Below are 18,214 nucleotides of genomic sequence, written 5' to 3'. Positions count from 1 at the left end.
AAAAAGCTCTCATTGGGATTGTTGCTTTCAAGGATATTTCTACGAGGCATTCCATACCCCTTTCCCAAGGATGAGATTATCCTCAATTGGTTCCCTATCCTACTAGTCTTTTTAAAATCTATTTCCGTTTCTGTAAAACGGGACTACCTATGGCTCTAGGTATGTTCAGTTTTACAATAAAGCACACAGCCCTACACACACCCTCAAATTAAAACTCTAGATTATATCTCTTCCACCAGAAGGACCTAGGAGAGGTAACTTTGTAAAGTGATCCTGAAATTCATTTATTCTGGAATTAGCTGCTCTTGTTGGACTGCCAGAGTTGAGGACCTTTTGCTGAAGATTCCCTGTTACCACTGCCCTCTAGATTAAATTTGCGGGCCGGCTGCTTGAGCGCTCTAGCTAACCAGAAATACCGTGGCATTTCATAAGAAGATAAATGTTCTGAGGTAACAGGACCCAACCCATCTAGAATAAATGAAGAAGCTACTATACAAAAACCTAACTAAAGGCTCACTGAGGCAAAGCTAAGGAGTGATTTGCAGAAGGCCCCACTGTGTGATATGTAAACTCACTTAGAATGCAGTGTTGTCTTATTCAGACTTGGCTGTAGGGGATTTCTAAACTGGGTTTTAGCTGGAAAGAATATTATTTATTATCCCTAGCAATCTAAAGAAATGTTATGGAATGATGTCTTTGACATCAGTTTGTTTAAAACTTCAAAAACAGAATTTAAAGTGCAGTTCTAGTCCGAAAATTGACAAGAAAAATAGCATTGTGAACTTGCAAGTTATTTCTCTTATTGAGTCCAGATTAGGCGACATTTGCAAGTAAAATTAAGTGGTTTTTTTCTCCCTTGGAGTTTGTGGCACTGGCAATTAATCTAGGATCTTCCCTTTCGGTGTGTTATAAGGAAAAATAAAGGTTCCATTCACAAAATTATGCCCTTAGTGACACCAAAGCAACCCCATTGTTAGTGGGTTTGCATAAATGTAACTTGGTTTTGTAATTGGGCACTTAGATACCACAATGATGTGTGGTATAAAACACTAAATAGAATGGGAACTTAGTAAACATGAAAATGTGTAATGACTCAAATTCTGCTCTTGCTGGCTGTGCAAGGTTAACAGAAATAACTTGCACAGCTCGTAGAACAGGTTGTCTGTGTTAACACACAAATAATAAGCAGAAAATACAAGGAACCTATATGTGAGTAAAATGGTGCTACTTTGCTATACTCTCTTCTCAGAGTGGAACTTCACAGTTTTGCCAGTGAATGAGACTCCTTATGTAATAGTTGGTAAAAGGTTATAGTACATATAACATAGTTAAAAGGAAGGATCTAAAATTTTGCCCACGACTTTCACCTGGGGAGTTATTGTGTTATCAGTGGGGGAAAAGCATTGTATCTTCTCTATGCTCTTTGTGTCTGGCTGAATTTTTTCTAGTTTAGTTACACTTTCCCCAGTAATTGACTTAATCTTTGCATACAGTTAGGTGGCTTGTAGGTTGAATTAATATTGCAAACAGTGCTGACTGGAGCTGGTCATTTTTTTTCTGTTGGTAAATTGCCCACAAACACAGTTTTTACCAATTTCTTATTTCTAATGGTTGGACAGATAGTTTGGGAACAAATGTTGGTCTGTGGATTGTTCATGATTGCTTCTGCTGATGTTTATTTGCTATTCACACTGTGTGATTAATTACCCACATCACCTGACGTTTCATTTCTCTGACTGGATGACCTATGTATTTAACAGCAGTACTTTTTCTGTTCATGAACTATTTGCAAACAGGTTGTGATGGGTTGGATCACAGAAACCTCCTTTGGGACTGCCACCTGATGTGCTTAGACTACCTCTGAGCCCATTTTCCCTGGCAGCTTTGGGACTTCAGTGCCCTGCCTGGTTGTGCCAGACACGCTAGCCTGCTACAAACACAGACCCAGGCCTGAACCACATCCCCCAAAAGCTGCAGGCTTAACTGAAAACAGCTTAAGAAGTGTTCCTGTCTCCAGCACTCAGATACCCAACTCCCAATGGGGTCCAAACCCCAAATAAATCCGTTTTACCCTGTATAAAGCTTATACAGGGTAAACTCATAAATTGTTCGCCCTCTATAACACTGATAGAGAGAGATTCACAGCTGTTCTCCCCCACCCCCGGTATTAATATATACTCTGGGTTAATTAATAAGTAAAAAGTGATTTTATTAAATACAAAAAGTAGGATTTAAGTGGTTCCAAGTAATTACAGACAGAACAAAGTGAATTATCAAGCAAAATAAAATAAAACGCACAAGTCTAAGCCTAATACAGTAAGAAAGTGAGTATAGATAAAATTTCACCCTCAGAGATGTTTCAGTAAGCTTCTATCACAGACTGGATGCCTTCCTAGTCTGGGCCCAATCCTTTCCCCTGATACAGTCCTTGTTCCAGCTCAGGTGGTAGCTAGGGGATTTCTCATGACTGCAGCCCCCTTTGTTCTGTTCCACCCCCTTATATATCTCTTGCACAAGGCAGGAAACCTTTGTCCCTCTCTGGGTTCCCACCCCTCTTTCTTAATGGAAAAGCACCAGGTTAAAGATGGATTCCAGTTCAGGTGACATGATCACATGTCATTGTGAGACCCCAAGCCTTCCTGACTCACAGGAAGGCGTACAAGTAAACAGAGGCATCTACAGTCAATTGTTCTGGTTAATGAGAGCCATAAAGATTCCAACCACCATTAATGGCCCACACTTTGCATAATTACAGTAGGACCTCAGAGTTATATTTCATATTTCTAGTTTCAGATATAAGAATGATGCATTCATACAAATAGGATGAACACACTCAGTAGATTATAAACTTTGTAGTGAAACCTTACAAGAGACTTTTTGCATGAAGCATATTCGTTACATTATATTCACACTCATTAACATATTTTCATAAAATCATATAGAGTGCAACGTCACAGGATGTTTACACATTTATTTGTTGTCTGTAATTGTTTGACTCTTTTGTGCGAATTAAAAGATCTTTTCCAAATGGCTGCAAAAGCACATCTGGTGTGAATACTGCAGCAAATATTTGTGTGACACTTTTGCTTTCTGTGAACATTCTTGCAAATACTCATTCAAATGTTCTTGAGTAAAAAGAATTTCAAATACTAGGAAACTGAATTGGGAGGTTTTATTTACAAGGACTTTTTTGCTGCATTCACGTAATACGTTATCTTTAAAGGGTAGGCGATAGAAATGACTGAAACCTTCCACGCAAAAATTACCATAAAACTCTTGTAATGCTGCAGAATAAAAGGGACTAGAGGGAAGTACAAATGAATTCTGCAGCTCTTTGACTCTTCTGCCCCTTGCCTTGTCTTTCAAAGTGGATGTCCTTTTATCTTTTTCATATCTTCTGTGTTTACATAACTTGCCAGTACCTATGAAATGGTAAATATCTTGAATTCAGGAGATGTACTGGACTCTTGTACTCAGGTTCTCTTTGCCTGAGTTGCCAGAACCTGAACCTCTGCTCATATTGAGTACAGAGGCCCTGATTCAACAAAGTACTTAAACGTGTACTTAATTCTCTTTGATTTCAGTGGGATTTAAGCACAGGTTTTAAAGTTAAGCACATGCTTAAGTATTTTGCTGAATCAGGGCCGGAGTTCAAGGGTATGTGTATGTCTTTCCCACTCTTCCTCCCTGCCCGCCCCATTTACACTATGTTACAAATAAGCACTGTAGGCAGAACATTCCAGTGTCCTTTTCAGCTCCACATGGTTGTCCATTTCTTTTAACAGAAGCACAGCTTCACCGCCTTCCCCCCTGCACTTCTTACGGGTTTTCTTTTAGAATAGAATATAGAAACATAGAATATCAGGGTTGGAAGGGACCTCAGGAGGTCATCTAGTCCAACCCCCTGCTCAAAGCAGGACCAATCCCCAGACAGATTTTTACCCCAGTTCCCTAAATGGCCCCCCTCAAGGATTGAACTCACAACCCTGGGTTTAGCAGGCCAATGCTCAAACCACTGAGCTATCCCTCCCCCAAATTACTAGAATGTATTTGCTAGTGTTTGTGCTAGTCCATTTTTTGCTTTGATTTGGCTTGCTTTGGATGGATAATAATTACCTTTTAAATTGCAATTAAAATAATGAAGAAATCTTTCTAATATGAACTCTCTCTCCTTGCAATACAGAATCATCTTATTGTGAAGGTGCCACCATATCACGACCAGAAAATAACCTCATCTGTTTCTGTGGGGATATATGTGGTGACCAATGCTGGAAGATCTCATGATGTGCAGTCATTTACATACACTCCAGATACATGTACGTAAAGTGAAGAAATGAGGGGAGGGAATGGACAAAATTGCCTGCAAGATCTTTTCTGATTTTAATTTTTGAATATTGAAGCAGAGAGAAAGGGGCTAACAAGGGTAGCAGCTGTGTGAAGTTGAGTAATAGGCTTTTCAACAAATGTATATGTTCAGTAATAATATACCATTACAATGACATTTCTTCTTTAAGTGGCACATATGGGTGCTTTAGCAGCCTTCTGAAATTTCAAGGCATTCTAGGAATAATGTTTTGAGTCACTAACATGACAGTTCCTCTACTGGCCAAAACACTTTGAAAGGCTCCTGGTTCCTTCCCTCAGCTGAGGACTCTTCTGTTCCCCAGACCCTAATATAGGGAGGGACAGTAACAGTCATGATTGCAATAAAGATGATGGTGTGTGCTGTCGAGTACTGAGAGCGCCACCCTTAGGGATGTCATGAAGGCAAATAGTTAGCTTTAGGGCTCAGCTGTCTACACCCTGGATCTTGAGTCCTAAAATTCATCTCTGAACAGGAGGCTAAGCACAGAATGAAGTCAAATAGCAATTGTATTAGTTGTGGTGAAAAGGCTTGCAAAGGATGAGGAGACCCTACACATGGCAGACAGGTAACCATAGAGGGAAAGGGACTTGAGGAAGAATTAGGGAGCAAATGTTTCCTCACTACTCAAAAATAAATAAAATCGAAGGCTTTTGTTTTCTCGTAGACTGTGCAATATTTAACCGACTATTCAGTCTCAGTAAACTTTGATCATTGCAGGTTATCAAAATTTCTCTAGTTACTTGTTATATTGGCATCAGAAATGTGAATATTCTAGGAGCTCCTCTTGTTAGCAAAATCTGCTCTGTCAAGTAATGAGATCTGAAGGGTTAACTTCCATCCTTGTTATGGCATGTAGCGAGGGAATCCCAGCCAGATACAGGCTGCTGCTTTCACATAGTAGTATCAATTTCAAGTTTATATAAGTTCAAAAAAGGAAGAACCCAAGCTGCAGGGCAAGTGAAGGTACAGGTGTTTGCAGTGGAAGATATAGCAAAATAAATAGCACCGAACATTCCATGTAGAAAGACCGAAGGGTGCAAATCATACAAATATTTCTGGTTTTGATGCCACAATCTCTAATACAGTACCCAGCTTGCTTGTTCAATTTAGAAATGAAAATTAAACTTTAGAAGTACACTGCTAATTCTTTTTATTTTTAACTTTGAAAACTATTGACTATCTTAGGCTGGGAATAAGATGTGAATTTATTTTACATGACTGATGTCCCATAATTCACTAATATGACCTATACATTGTGAGGCTCTTACACTGCAGAAATAAGATATGCAACTTAATGGTACTCATAGGGGATGTGATTTTATTTACTTCTGTTTATGCGGGGAGGTCAAGCTATCATGCAAGGGGATCTCCTATGTAATGGCAAAAAGGGCAATGAAAAGTTCTGCATAGCTACAGTTGAACACCTAGAGCAGAAGCATAGTCAGCATAAAACAAAGCGTGAATGTAAGAGTCGTGCAAGCTCTGTTAGTGCCACTGTACGAGCCTGTGACTGTAAGGAAGTACCTCTAGAGAGGTATAGTAACAATTTCTCTTATTCCCAGACTTACATGTATTGGATCTCATTTTCAGTGAGGCTTCAACTGCACTTCCCACATGTTGCATGCACTCATTAGTGCAGTAATAACTGCATGCAGGTGATAGAATTTTAATGTGCAAATCCTATTTGGACAAATTTTGCAATGGACAGAAAATTGCCATCATAACACAACAGGGTTCACACAGGTGTGTGCACAGAAAATTGTGCTTACATTGGGAGTGAATATGAGGCTCATTGGTATTCCCACGCTGGTAACATAGTCTTTAGACACAAAATTCCTCTGAAATGCTAGTTAATGATTATTTTAACTAGTAAACCTACAGCTCTTCACTTTAGTGCTATATATATATTTGATCAGCTGTGTCAGTCTCATCTTCTGTTTTCTGTCGATCAGGGTGAGGACAAGGAAAGATGTAATAGATTCAACAACGTCATCACTAGGGATGTACTCTTACCTTGCTACATAGGACTTTTGTGTGTTATTCTCCATGCTTCAAAATGAGAATATAATAAGAACCTGATGTCTTGCTGTCCTATGTCTCTCATTGCTATTTCTGCTGAGCAAAGAAATTCAAGGAGAACTCTCATGAATATGGTCTATGTGAAACATTAAGATTAGAGAAATGTTGAGAGCGGCAGCTAGATATTGGAGTTATACATTAATTACAAATGCCTGAGAGACTATATACTGTAAACCTGTTAAAAAGACATAAAAGCTTTGCTATGATGAAAACCTTCAGTGCAGCTATTTGTAGTCCGTAGGCTGAGATACTCTGTTGTTGTTGTTGTTTTTTTAAACTCAGGGGAGTTGGACACCTGACTCCCTTAGAATCATAGAATATCAGGGTTGGAAGGGACCTCAGGAGGTCATCTAGTCCAACCCCCTGCTCAAAGCAGGACCAATTCCCAACTAAATCATCCCAATGCATGGCTCCTTTGAAAATCCCAATGCATGGTCTACCTGTTACTTGTACACAACATGGCTGTCAGTAGAATGGATAGATAGCTTTACATCATCTGATTGTGAGAGAAGAGAGCTAGAAATTTATTCCCTATATTGAATGTCTAAAGTAATTTTGGTAAAATATTAATGATCACACAAAGTTTATAATGAGCTCGTGGGGTACAGCCTAGTGTTCAGGTCTTTGGCCCGGTGACCCAAAGGGAGTCTTCTGTTTGGAGACGTTGCCTTCAGAGAATATCTGTATTCAGCTCCACAAAAGCTGTATTTCATATGTGTGTTGTAAAATGTGTTTACCAGTATCATACTAGTATTCATGGTACACCATCTCTTTTTATTATGGGGGAAGAGGGTTCCAGGCGCATTTGCATGACTCAAAGACTTTTTCCCCTTATTTTTCACTTTTACTTATTTGGTATCTGTATTAGAAGATGTAATCTTGTCAGGAAATGTAAGTGAACATTTTCCTCCTGAATTTATCCTGATTGTTTTCTGGCCTCATGTGATAGTAGAAGTGAATTACTGAATGATTGTTAAACTGATGTATTTTATGAGGACCAATTTGACCTGGAAATATGTAACTAATGTGTCTTGTGTATTTTGTATGGGTTCTTTTTTGAGTGCCTGTACACATAGAATCGTAGGACTGTCTCCTGCACTCACGGCAGGACTGAATATTGTCTAGACTAGGGGTGGGCAAACTATGGGCCAGATCCTGCCCCTCAGGGCTTTGGATCCGGCCCGCAGGATTGCCCCCCGTGGCGCTGTGGGCCCCGCACCGCTCTCGGAAGTGGCCGGCACCACTTGTCATTAAGCTGGTGGAAAGACTCTCAAAGTTTGCAAGTGTCCTCTCCACAATTGCCATCAAAGACATTGGTGACAGATGCCTTCACATTGGGGTGGGAAGTCCACTTGGACAATCCTCAGACATGGGGCATATGGACTCTTCAAGAAGCCTGGCTTCACATAAATACCTTGTAGCTAAGGGCCATTCATCGGGCCTGCACGATTTTCCTCTGAGTTCTAAAAGGTTGAATAAGTCAATTCCTGACAGACAACACTTCAATAATGTTTTATATAAACAAACAAGGGGGAGCAGATTCTTTGTCATGAATGTGTATGCCTATGGAATTTCTATATGAGTCTGACAGAAATACTTACCAGGATTACAGAATGTGCTGGCAGATCTCAGCAGACTATTTGCAAGTGACCACAAATGGGCAGTGAAGGCCACTCAAGTGGGGTCATCCAGTCATAGACCTCTTTGCCACCAAAGAAAACAAAAGTGTCAAAAGCTCTGCTCCAGAGGAGGACCAAGTCTGGCATCCCTGTCTGATGCATTTCTGATCCCCTGATCCCCAGGACTGATGTACACTTACCTTCCAATTCTATTGATCCCAAGAGTTTTCATGAAGCTCAGGCAGGATTCAGCCAGAATAGTCATGGTAGTTCAGGCATGGCTGAGGCAATTCTGGTTCTCAAACCAGAAGAATATCTCCATCCAACCTCCAGTGCAATTGCCTCCCCAGCCAGATGTGATATCTCAGAGATGGACAGATCCTAGTATGCATCTCAACTTTCTGATCATCAGTTCATGTGTATTTCACATTTTTCACACCATACAGTTGCAACATTTTTTTGAAAAGCCTTCTGAGGGTATGTCAGAGTGCCATTGACCCTTTAAGTGAGAGCAGGGCCAGTGCACTTGTGACTGGTCCACTAACCTCAGCTGACCTTTAAAAGAGGGCACCTGGTCTTTGAGAGAGAGAGAGAGATCTGGTGAGGGGGAGTGTGAAGCACAATCAGGATAGGGGTAGAGAAGAATTAGAGAGACATGTAGGGTAGCTACGTGGTGTTAAATGCATATGTTTACCAAGCATAACTACACAGTGGAAGCGTCAAAATCTGATGCTTATTTTGGTAGGGCTTTCTTGGAATATTTTTTTTAGGTAGATTGCTGGCACCCACCTCCTGTCATCTAGGTCATTGATTGAGTCTCCAACAGTGGGAAAATATATATATATATATATATATATATATATATATATATATATATATATATATATATATATATATATATATATATATATATATATATATATATATATATATATATATATATATATGGACAAGCTCTTGAAGAAGAAACAATTATTTACTTACAGTAGCTTTGGCTCTTTGAGATGTGTTGTCCATATCTATTCCACAACCTGCCCTCTTTCCGTGCTACCAAGGAGACGGAAAAGATATAGTTTCTATATTGGTGAAGAAATGGAGAGGTGGTTGGGGTAGCCTGCCCTTTATGCCCTCCATTAGAGGCAGTAAGAAACTCAGGGTGCCAGTATGGCCCGCAATGGACATTAATGGCCAAAAGAATCTGAACTCAAGTCCATTGGGCACATGCACACCAAAAGTGGAATATATATGGGTAAAACCTCTTGAAGACCCACAGTTACTGTAAGGTAAGTAGCCATTTCTTGTGAGAATGCTTTCAACATACTTGAGATTCAGCAATGTCTTTTGTCTCAACAGCTGGTACTCTGAATGTTAATGTGAAGAAAGAAATCTCCAGCCCAGCACAGCCTTGTTCTTTTGAAGAGGCTATAAAAGGTACTAAATTGATTCTTATCAATGTTGTTAATGAGTGAGCTGTAACTTCCTCCATCATTCCTGTCCAGATTGTACACTGAAGGAGCTAGGGGTCCCATAGAAATAGTTTGTGATCATATCATTAGATTCTATGCATATAACTTTTCTTTTTCTTTTCTGACTTTGAAGACTTCACCTTGCAACTACAGTGCTTTTATATATATATAAATAAACATGGATTAGTATAGAGCAAAAACCATTCAGAAGTTTTAAAAAATCCATCTGGACTCTTCCTGTATACTGCCCTATGTTCCACTCTTTCTTTAATATGCTTCCAAGGGATGAGGATGAGAGAAAATGAAGTTTCTGTCACTTACACACTTAACATGGGAATTATTACAAGGAATTTAGAAAATATAAGAGAATTAATTTATGCAAGATAAAATTTAAAAGACTAAGAAGAACTAAGTTTAGCATCAACCCCCTCTTAACATTCTAGCTTTGGATATTACCTTAAGAGGGGTTGAAGTTACATTGTGACCGTATTGTAAGTAGAGTGGGGGCTGTTCTGTAGCTGCCTAGCAGAGCTTTTATATCTGGTTTCACTGGGGAAGTTGAGAATACTTACTACACCTCTACCTCGATATAACGCTGTCCTCGGGAGCCAAAAAATCTTACCGTGTTATAGGTGAAACTGCGTTATATTGAACTTGCTTTGATCCACCGGAGTGCGCAGCCCTGGCCCCTTCTCTTCACCTCCCCCCCTCCCCTCCCCCGGAGCACTGCTTTACTGCGTTATATCCGAATTTGTGTTATATCGGGTCGCGTTATATCGAGGTAGAGGTGTATTTCTAATATTCTTCACTCATTCCCTCCAGTGTCTGTTGTGTGATTAATGCTGCTTAATCAGGACATTTGCATCACTTGGCTCATGAGATACAAGTGCAAAATTATCCGGTTTTGAAGTGGGAGGTGTATTTAAATTGTATGTATTGGAACATAGTAAAGGAGGGGGACATTTCTATTCATTTGTTAAAACTAGTGTGCCACGGTTAATGGAAATTTCCGTAACCTGCTCTGATGAAGACAGTTTGAAAGGAGAGCAGATTAAACAATGTGATCACAAGTTTGATAGGAATCCATAGCTCCAGGTTAAAATCACAAAGCTGATATTTAAAGTTAGTAGTTTTACATTTGGGCCTTGGCAGTTGATGTGACTAGAAACCAAATGCACTTTTTTGACCAATCAGCAAGGACAGAACAATATGTAATGAGGTTTAACCTTGCAGGGAAAATGTAGGGAAAGACTTTGAAGAACCTTTATGACAAACAGGATCTGGTTGAAAATTTGAAAGTGGAAAGCAGCTTGGCTGAAAATGATCATGAAATGGTCGAGTTCATGATTCTAAGGAATAGTAGGAAGGAAAACAGAATACAGACAATGGACATAGAGAAGGCGACTTTAGCAAACTCAGAGCATTGGTAGGTAAGATCCCATGAGAAGCAATTCTAAGGGGAAAAAAGAGTTCAGGAGAGTTGGCAGTTTTTAAAAAAGACACTATTAAGGGCACAAGAGCAAACTATCCCACTGCGTCGGAGAGATAATAATTATGGCAAGAGACCACCCTGGCTTAACCAGGAGATCATCAACAACACTGAAACTCAGAGTCATGCAAAAAGTGGAAACTAGGTCAAATTAGGAAGGATGAATACAAAAAAGCAACACAAGCATGTAGTAACAAAATTAGAAAGGTCAAGGCAAAAATTAGATTAAAATAGTTAGGAGCGTAAAGAGTACTAAGAAAATATTTCACAAATATATGAGAAGCAAGAGGAAGACCAAGGACATGGTGGGCCCATTACTCAGTGAGGAGAGAAAGACAATAACAGAAAACACAGCAATGGCCGAAGTGTTAAATGCTTTTTTGGTTTCAGTTTTTGCCAAAAAAGTTAGCAATGATAGGATGACTAACATAGTGAACATCAGTGTAACTGGGATAGGGCCTCAGGTTAAAATTGGAACAGAACGAATTAAGAATTATTTAGGGCAGTCTACACTATTGCTTAAAAAGCCACCCCTCTGAGCAGTGCGAATTACAGAGACCTAAACGCTGTCCACACTGGCGCTATGTCGCCGGAAGACACTCTTCCGCTGACATAGCTTCTGACTCTCATGGAGGTAGAGTAATTATACCAACGGGAGAGTGCTCTCCCATCCACATAGAGTATCTTCACTAGACCTGCTGCAGTTGTGCCAATGTAGCACTTCTAGTATCGACCTGTCCTTAGATAAGTTAAGTGTCTTCAAGTTGACATGGCCTGATTAAATATATCCTAGAATACTTAAGGAACTGGTCGAAGAGATCTCGGAGCCATTAGTGATTATTTTTGAGAACGCCTGGAGGACAGGAGAGATCCCAGCAGACTGGAAAAGAGACAAATATTGTATATATCTATAAAAAGGGGAATAAGGACAACCCAGGAAATTATAGACCAGGCAGCTTAAATTCAGTACACGGAAAGATAATGTAGCAGATAATCAAACAATCTTTTTATAAGCACCTAGAAGAAAATAAGGTAGTAAGTAACAGTCAACATGGATTTGTCAAGAACAAATCATGTCAAACCAACCTAATATCCTTCTTTGACAGGGTAACAAGCTTTGTTGTTGAAGGGGAAGTAGTAGATGTCATATCTTAACTTTAGTGAGGCTTTTGTTACTGTCTTACCTTCTCATAAACAATGTAGAGAAATGCAGCCTTGATGAACCCTACTCTAAGATGAGCGCACAACTGGTTGGAAAAGCGTACTCTGAGAGTAGTTGTCAGTGGTTCACTATCAAGCTAGAAGGGCATAGTGAGTGGGGTCCCGCAGGGCTCTGTCATGAGTCTGGTGCTATTCGGTATCTTCATAATGATTTGGATAATGACACAGATAAAGTTCACTGGTGATACCAAGCTGGGAGGGTTGCAAGTGCTTTGAAGGACTGGAGTAGAATTCAAAATGAACTTGACAAACTGGAGAAATGGTCTGAATTAGGATGAAATCCAATAACAAATGCAGAGTACTTAGGAAGGAATAATCAGTTGCACAAATGGGAAATGCCTACTTAGGAAGGAGGACTACAGAAAAGGATCCGGGGGTTACTGTTGATCATAAACTAAATATGAGTCAACAATGTAATGCTGTTGCCAAAAAAAAAAAAAGCAAACATTATTCTAGGATGTATTAGCAGCAGTGTTGTAAGCAAGACACAAAGTAATTCTTCTGCTCTACTCAGCACTGATAAGGCTTCAACTGGAGAACTGTGTCCAGTTCTGGGCAACACACTTCAGGAAAGATGTGGACAGATTGGAGAAAGTCCAGAGGAGAGCAACAAAAATGACTAAAGGTCTAGAAAACATGACCTACAAGGAAAGATTGAAAAAATTGGGTTTGTTTAGTCTGGAGAAGAGAAGACTGAGTGGGGACATGATGATAGTTTTCAAGTATGTAAAAGGTTGTTATAAAGAGAAGGGTGATAAATTGTTCTCCTTAACCACTGAGGACAGGACAAGAAATAATGGTCTTAAATTGCAGCAAGGGAGATTTAGGTTAGACATTAGGAAATACTTCCTAACTAGGGAGGTTGGGAAATCACTGTCATTAGAGGTTTTTAAGAATAGGTTAGACAAACACCTGTTAGGAATGGTCTAGAAAATACTTAGTCATGCCTCAGTGCAGGCGACTGGACTAGATGATCTACTAAGGTCCCTTCCAGTCCTACGTTTCTATGATTGCATGTTTTTTTTCTTCTTTCTCCACAAGAAAGAGAGGAGCCAAAAAAAAAAAAAAAATCTAATTCATCACCTACATCTAAGTCCCCTCTAAGCTGTGTGGTTGCGCAGCAACCTATTAAGCGCTGCGCACGCGCTCAGGGCTGCGACAGGGGGAGATGCCTCTCTCCCAGCCCTGGATCTGCTGTGGCAGGGAGAGGCGCCTCTCCCTGCCAGCCCCAGCCCAGTCCCGGAACTGCTGTAGCCAGGGGGAGAGGCACCCTGGCCCCAACCCAGCCCCAGACTTGCTGTAGCTGGGGGGAGAGGCACCCTGGCCCCAACCCAGCCCAGCCCCAGATTTGCTGTAGCCGGGGGGAGAGGCGCCCGCCCCAACTCAGCTCCGGCCCAGACCTGCCACAACCGGGGGGAGAGGCACCCCAGCCCTGGCCCAGACCTGCCGCAATCGAGGGGAGAGGTGCCCCTCCCTCGGTCCCAGCCCAGCCCAGCCCCAGACGTGTCGCGACTGAGGGGAGAGGCACCCCTTCCCCAGCCACAACCAAGCCCCGGACCTGCAGTGGCCAGAGGGAGAGGCGCCCCAGCTGCAGCCAGGGGAGAGGCGCCTATCCCACAGCCACAGCCCCGGAGCTGCCGTGGCGGGGAGAGGCGCCTCTCCCCCCCAAGCCCAGGTGCTGCTGTGGGGAGAGAGAGCTAGGGGTGGTCCTCTCTCCCCGCTGTAACCCCGGGGCAGCCTGCACCCCAAACCCCTCCTCCCTAAATCGGGCGGACCGGATGATCTTCATCCGAGAATATTAAAGGAACTGGCGCGAGAAATTGCAAGCCTGTTAGCGATAATTTTTAATGAATCTGTAAACTCAGGGGTGGTACCGTTGGACTGGAGAATAGCTAATGTGGTTCCTATTTTCAAGAAGGGGAAAAAAAGTGACCCGGGTAACTACAGGCCTATTAGTTTAACATCTGTAATATGCAAGGTCTTGGAAAAAATTTTGAAGGAGAAAGTAGTTAAGGACCTTGAGGTCAATGGCAATTGGGACAAATTACAACATGGTTTTACGAAAGGCAGATCGTGCCAAACCAACCTGATCTCCTTCTTTGAGAAAGTAACAGATTTTTTAGATAAAGGAAATGCGGTGGATCTAATATACCTCGATTTCAGTAAAGCGTTTGATACGGTACCGCATGAGGAATTATTGGTTAAATTGGAAAAGATGGGGATCGATATGAAAATCCAGAGGTGGATAAAGAACTGGTTAAAGGGGAGACTGCAGCGGGTCGTACTGAAAGGTGAACTGTCAGGTTGGAGGGAGGTGACCAGTGGAGTTCCTCAAGGTTCGGTTTTGGGTCCGATTTTATTTAATGTATTTATTACTGACCTCGGAACCAAATGTAGAAGTGGGCTGATAAAGTTTGCGGATGACACAAAGTTGGGAGGTATTGCCAATTCGGAGAAGGATCGGGATATCCTGCAGGGAGACTTGGATGACCTTGTAAACTGGGGTAATAGTAATAGGATGAAATTTAATAGTGAGAAGTGTAAGGTGATGCATTTAGGGATGACTAACAAGAATTTTAGTTATAAGCTGGGGACGCATCGGTTGGAAGTAACGGAGGAGGAGAAGGACCTCGGAGTCCTGGTTGATCGCAGGATGACTATGAGTCGGCAATGTGACGTGGCCGTGAAAAAAGCTAATGCGATCTTGGGATGCATTAGGCGAGGTATTTCTAGTAGGGATAAGGAGGTGCTGCTTCCGTTATACAAGGCACTGGTGAGACCTCATTTGGAGTACTGTGTGCAGTTCTGGTCTCCCATGTTTAAAAAGGATGAACTCAAACTGGAACGGGTACAGAGAAGGGCCACTAGGATGATCCGAGGAATGGAAAACCTGTCGTATGAAAGGAGACTCGAGGAGCTCGGTTTGTTTAGCCTAACCAAAAGGAGGCTGAGGGGGGATATGATTGCTCTCTTTAAATATATCAGAGGGATAAATACCAGGGAGGGAGAGGAATTATTTCAGCTTAGTACTAATGTGGACACGAGAGCAAATGGATATAAACTGGCCGTCGGGAAGTTTAGGCTTGAAATTAGACGACGGTTTCTAACTGTCAGAGGGGTGAAGTTCTGGAACAGCCTTCCGAGGGAAACGGTGAGGGCGAAAGACCTCTCTGGCTTTAAGATTAAGCTTGATAAGTTTACGGAGGGGAGGTTTGATGGGATAACATGATTTTAGTCAATAAGTCAATAACATGCCATCGCTGGTAATTAGTATCAATGGTCAATGTGGGTCTGGCTGGAGAATCTTGCCCGCATGCTCGGGGTTCTGCTGATCGCCATATTTGGGGTCGGGAAGGAATTTTCCTCCAGGGTAGATTGGCAGAGGCCCTGGAGGTTTTTCGCCTTCCTCCGCAGCATGGGGCAGGGGTCGCTTGCTGGAGGATTCTCTGCGACTTGAAGTCTTTAAATCATGATTTGGGGACTTCAACAGCTAAGCCAAGGGAGAGAATTATTCCGGGAGTGGGTGGGTCGGCTTTTGTGGCCTGCATCATGCGGGAGGTCAGACTAGATGATCATAATGGTCCCTTCTGACCTTAAAGTCTATGAGTCTGAGTCCCTGGCCCCACCCCAGAGCCCGCACCCCCAGCCGGAGTCCTGACACCCCCACACCCTAACCCTCTGCCCCAGCCCTGAGCCCCCTCCCACACTCCAAACCCTTGGCCCCACCCCCGCCACATGAATTTTGTTATGTGCACTAATATGGAGGTGATGTGTCACACATCATCTCCATATTGGTGCACATAACAAAATTCATTCCGCATATGCGTAGGAGAAATTAGAGGGAACACTGACCTACAGCTCCCCAAAAATGGAATGCCACATGGGATGAGCAGTTAACCAAAAGCTTAATACTTGTTCTAGGTCCTTTCTGAAAATGACAAGTAAAAAGGTCCCTCCCTCGGGGGGGGAGGGAGTAGAGGGGGATTAGTTCATTGTGTCTGATGTGAACTGGGATCAGTTTCTGTTGCAAAACTACTTCATAAGCTGGGCCATCCCTAAATAACACACAGCTGTCTAAGGCATGAGAAATAAACAGAAAAATCCAACCCCCGCCCCGCCCCCCCCCCCTCCCACACACACACTTCACCTCTCCAGGGGCTCTACAAAAGCACTTGACTCACTTGCCCAGGTCTTTCCTATCAGCAATCAAATTTCCTCTGTTTGGCTGTCTCAGGCCCTAGCTATTCAGGTTCTTCCAGCCCTGAGGAAGGGATGCATTTTCTGTAGTTTGAGTAGCCCTGGATTGAAGCTACTTTTTCCTTTGAGTCCTTCCTGAATTTAGTTGACAGCTTAAGCAGTTGTAGTTTGGCACTGTCCCCAACGTAGTCTGTTAACCCCTTTCTGGGGTTACTGGCTTATAGACACGAAAATCCACTTCCAACTCAGGATTATTCTCTGAAGTGCAGAGCTGTTGTCTGCATCTAGGCACATTCAGACTGGATCACCCCAGAATGCATTGCACATCAGTCACAGGGAATGGTACAAATGGTTGTCGAATTGTTTGTGTAGATGGGGTGCTGTCATTGTCACCCTACATTGAGAAGGGTGATGACATAGTGGAAAAAACACCTGCACCCAGTTTAAACTAACACTTCCACCATTGCGATACGAACAATGCAAAAAGTCCTAGTACGGACATATTCATTATGGCTACATGCGCAAGCTTGGTACCGTAGATGGGCTGGGTAAACTTTTGTTTTAGGGCAGGAAGGGGCAAAGGCTCTGAAGTTCTATAATCTGTGTACAGCAAACCTATGCAATGTGTATTTATATTATAAAAAGTAACAACATCATACTTTCTTCTACTGAGGTTGTTAATGATTTAACCGAGGAAGAATGTTTAACCCACTACTTATGCAAAGTATCTTTTTTGAGCTCTCAATGCAAAGGACCTTAGAGAAAAACTCTCTCATAAATCCAAATGCCCATTAATGTCTTGAATGTGTCAATTCACTGAGCCCATGATTCCATTCCTGTTTTTATTTATACCCTTCTCTCTCCCCTTTGTTATGTGTCCTGGCTATTTAAATCCTCTTACTTGCTACTAATCTTTGCAGTTATTGTTCTCTGTAAGTGGCATCCCTGCCAAATGGAGTGGGACAAATCCACTGAGCTTTACACATACTGTTACATAACTAGCTGCCAGGCTTTGCCATGCTCATCACTGAAGGCTTTACTATTTCTCACGGATATTTATGCACGTTACTCATGGGATTCTTTCCATTCCAAAGTTAACCTTTCCATTTATTGAAAAAGAAAAACCACATCAAATCCACAGTTTGAACGTTGTGAAAGAATGCTGGAGTTCTGGCCCATGTCAGTGCTGTGCAGAAGTCCAGCTAACTAGAGTTTAATCTCAGGGCACCCTTTAAAACTTGGAAAGGGTGTTCATGTGTGTGGACCCACAAAGTTTGGGACTCTGGCTAAAGAACTGCTCTATATCTGACATTGCCTCTATAATACTACATTTATTCTGAAATTGTTGGTGATGGTATCAGTCTCCAGATACTGTGCTGACTGTGCTACATAACTACCTAAATAGTGCAGTATTGGTTGAGAAAGTACAAATTTAAAGAAATACTGGAGCTAAGCATAAATAAATATTGTGATATTTTACTACTTTTTCAAAGTGCTCCCAATTTCTTCTGTTGGGTTTCATTCTCCCAGCCAAATTTTGTTGAAAAGTTTAAGAAATATACCTTTGATTGTGAACGAACACACCATTGTTTGTGTTTAACCCATATATCATTGGGATTTAGAATTAGCTTTGTACTAACATGGTTGTTTATCTGCCACTTCTTCAAAAATGCATTAAGAACTTTTCATTGTTCCTGAGAAGCACAATGAGACTAAAGTTAAAAGATAACACAGTTTCTAAATCCTGCCTTTAGAGCATAAAGAAATTCTGATAACA

General features: G+C 41.7%; 1 protein-coding gene across 3 annotated transcripts in view; it reads left to right on the top strand.

Annotated features, from left to right (window-relative positions):
• Positions 1-18,214, top strand: part of NFAT5 (nuclear factor of activated T cells 5) — a 131,299-nt gene that overhangs the window by 99,602 nt on the left and 13,483 nt on the right. For 2 of the 3 annotated variants that reach the window (XM_065416491.1, XM_065416492.1), the window contains 2 exons: positions 4,184-4,316; positions 9,418-9,495. In XM_065416491.1, coding sequence (XP_065272563.1) covers positions 4,184-4,316; positions 9,418-9,495 — 211 coding nt within the window. Of the gene's footprint in view, positions 1-4,183; positions 4,317-9,396; positions 9,496-18,214 lie in introns of all 3 variants that reach the window. The other variant, XM_065416490.1, reaches the window with a different exon arrangement.

Source organism: Emys orbicularis, chromosome 14 (assembly GCF_028017835.1).
Source record: "Emys orbicularis isolate rEmyOrb1 chromosome 14, rEmyOrb1.hap1, whole genome shotgun sequence".
Classification (NCBI taxonomy): domain Eukaryota; kingdom Metazoa; phylum Chordata; order Testudines; family Emydidae; genus Emys; species Emys orbicularis.
The sequence above is the reverse complement of the archived record's forward strand: the minus strand, read 5'-3'. Positions and strand labels throughout refer to the sequence as shown.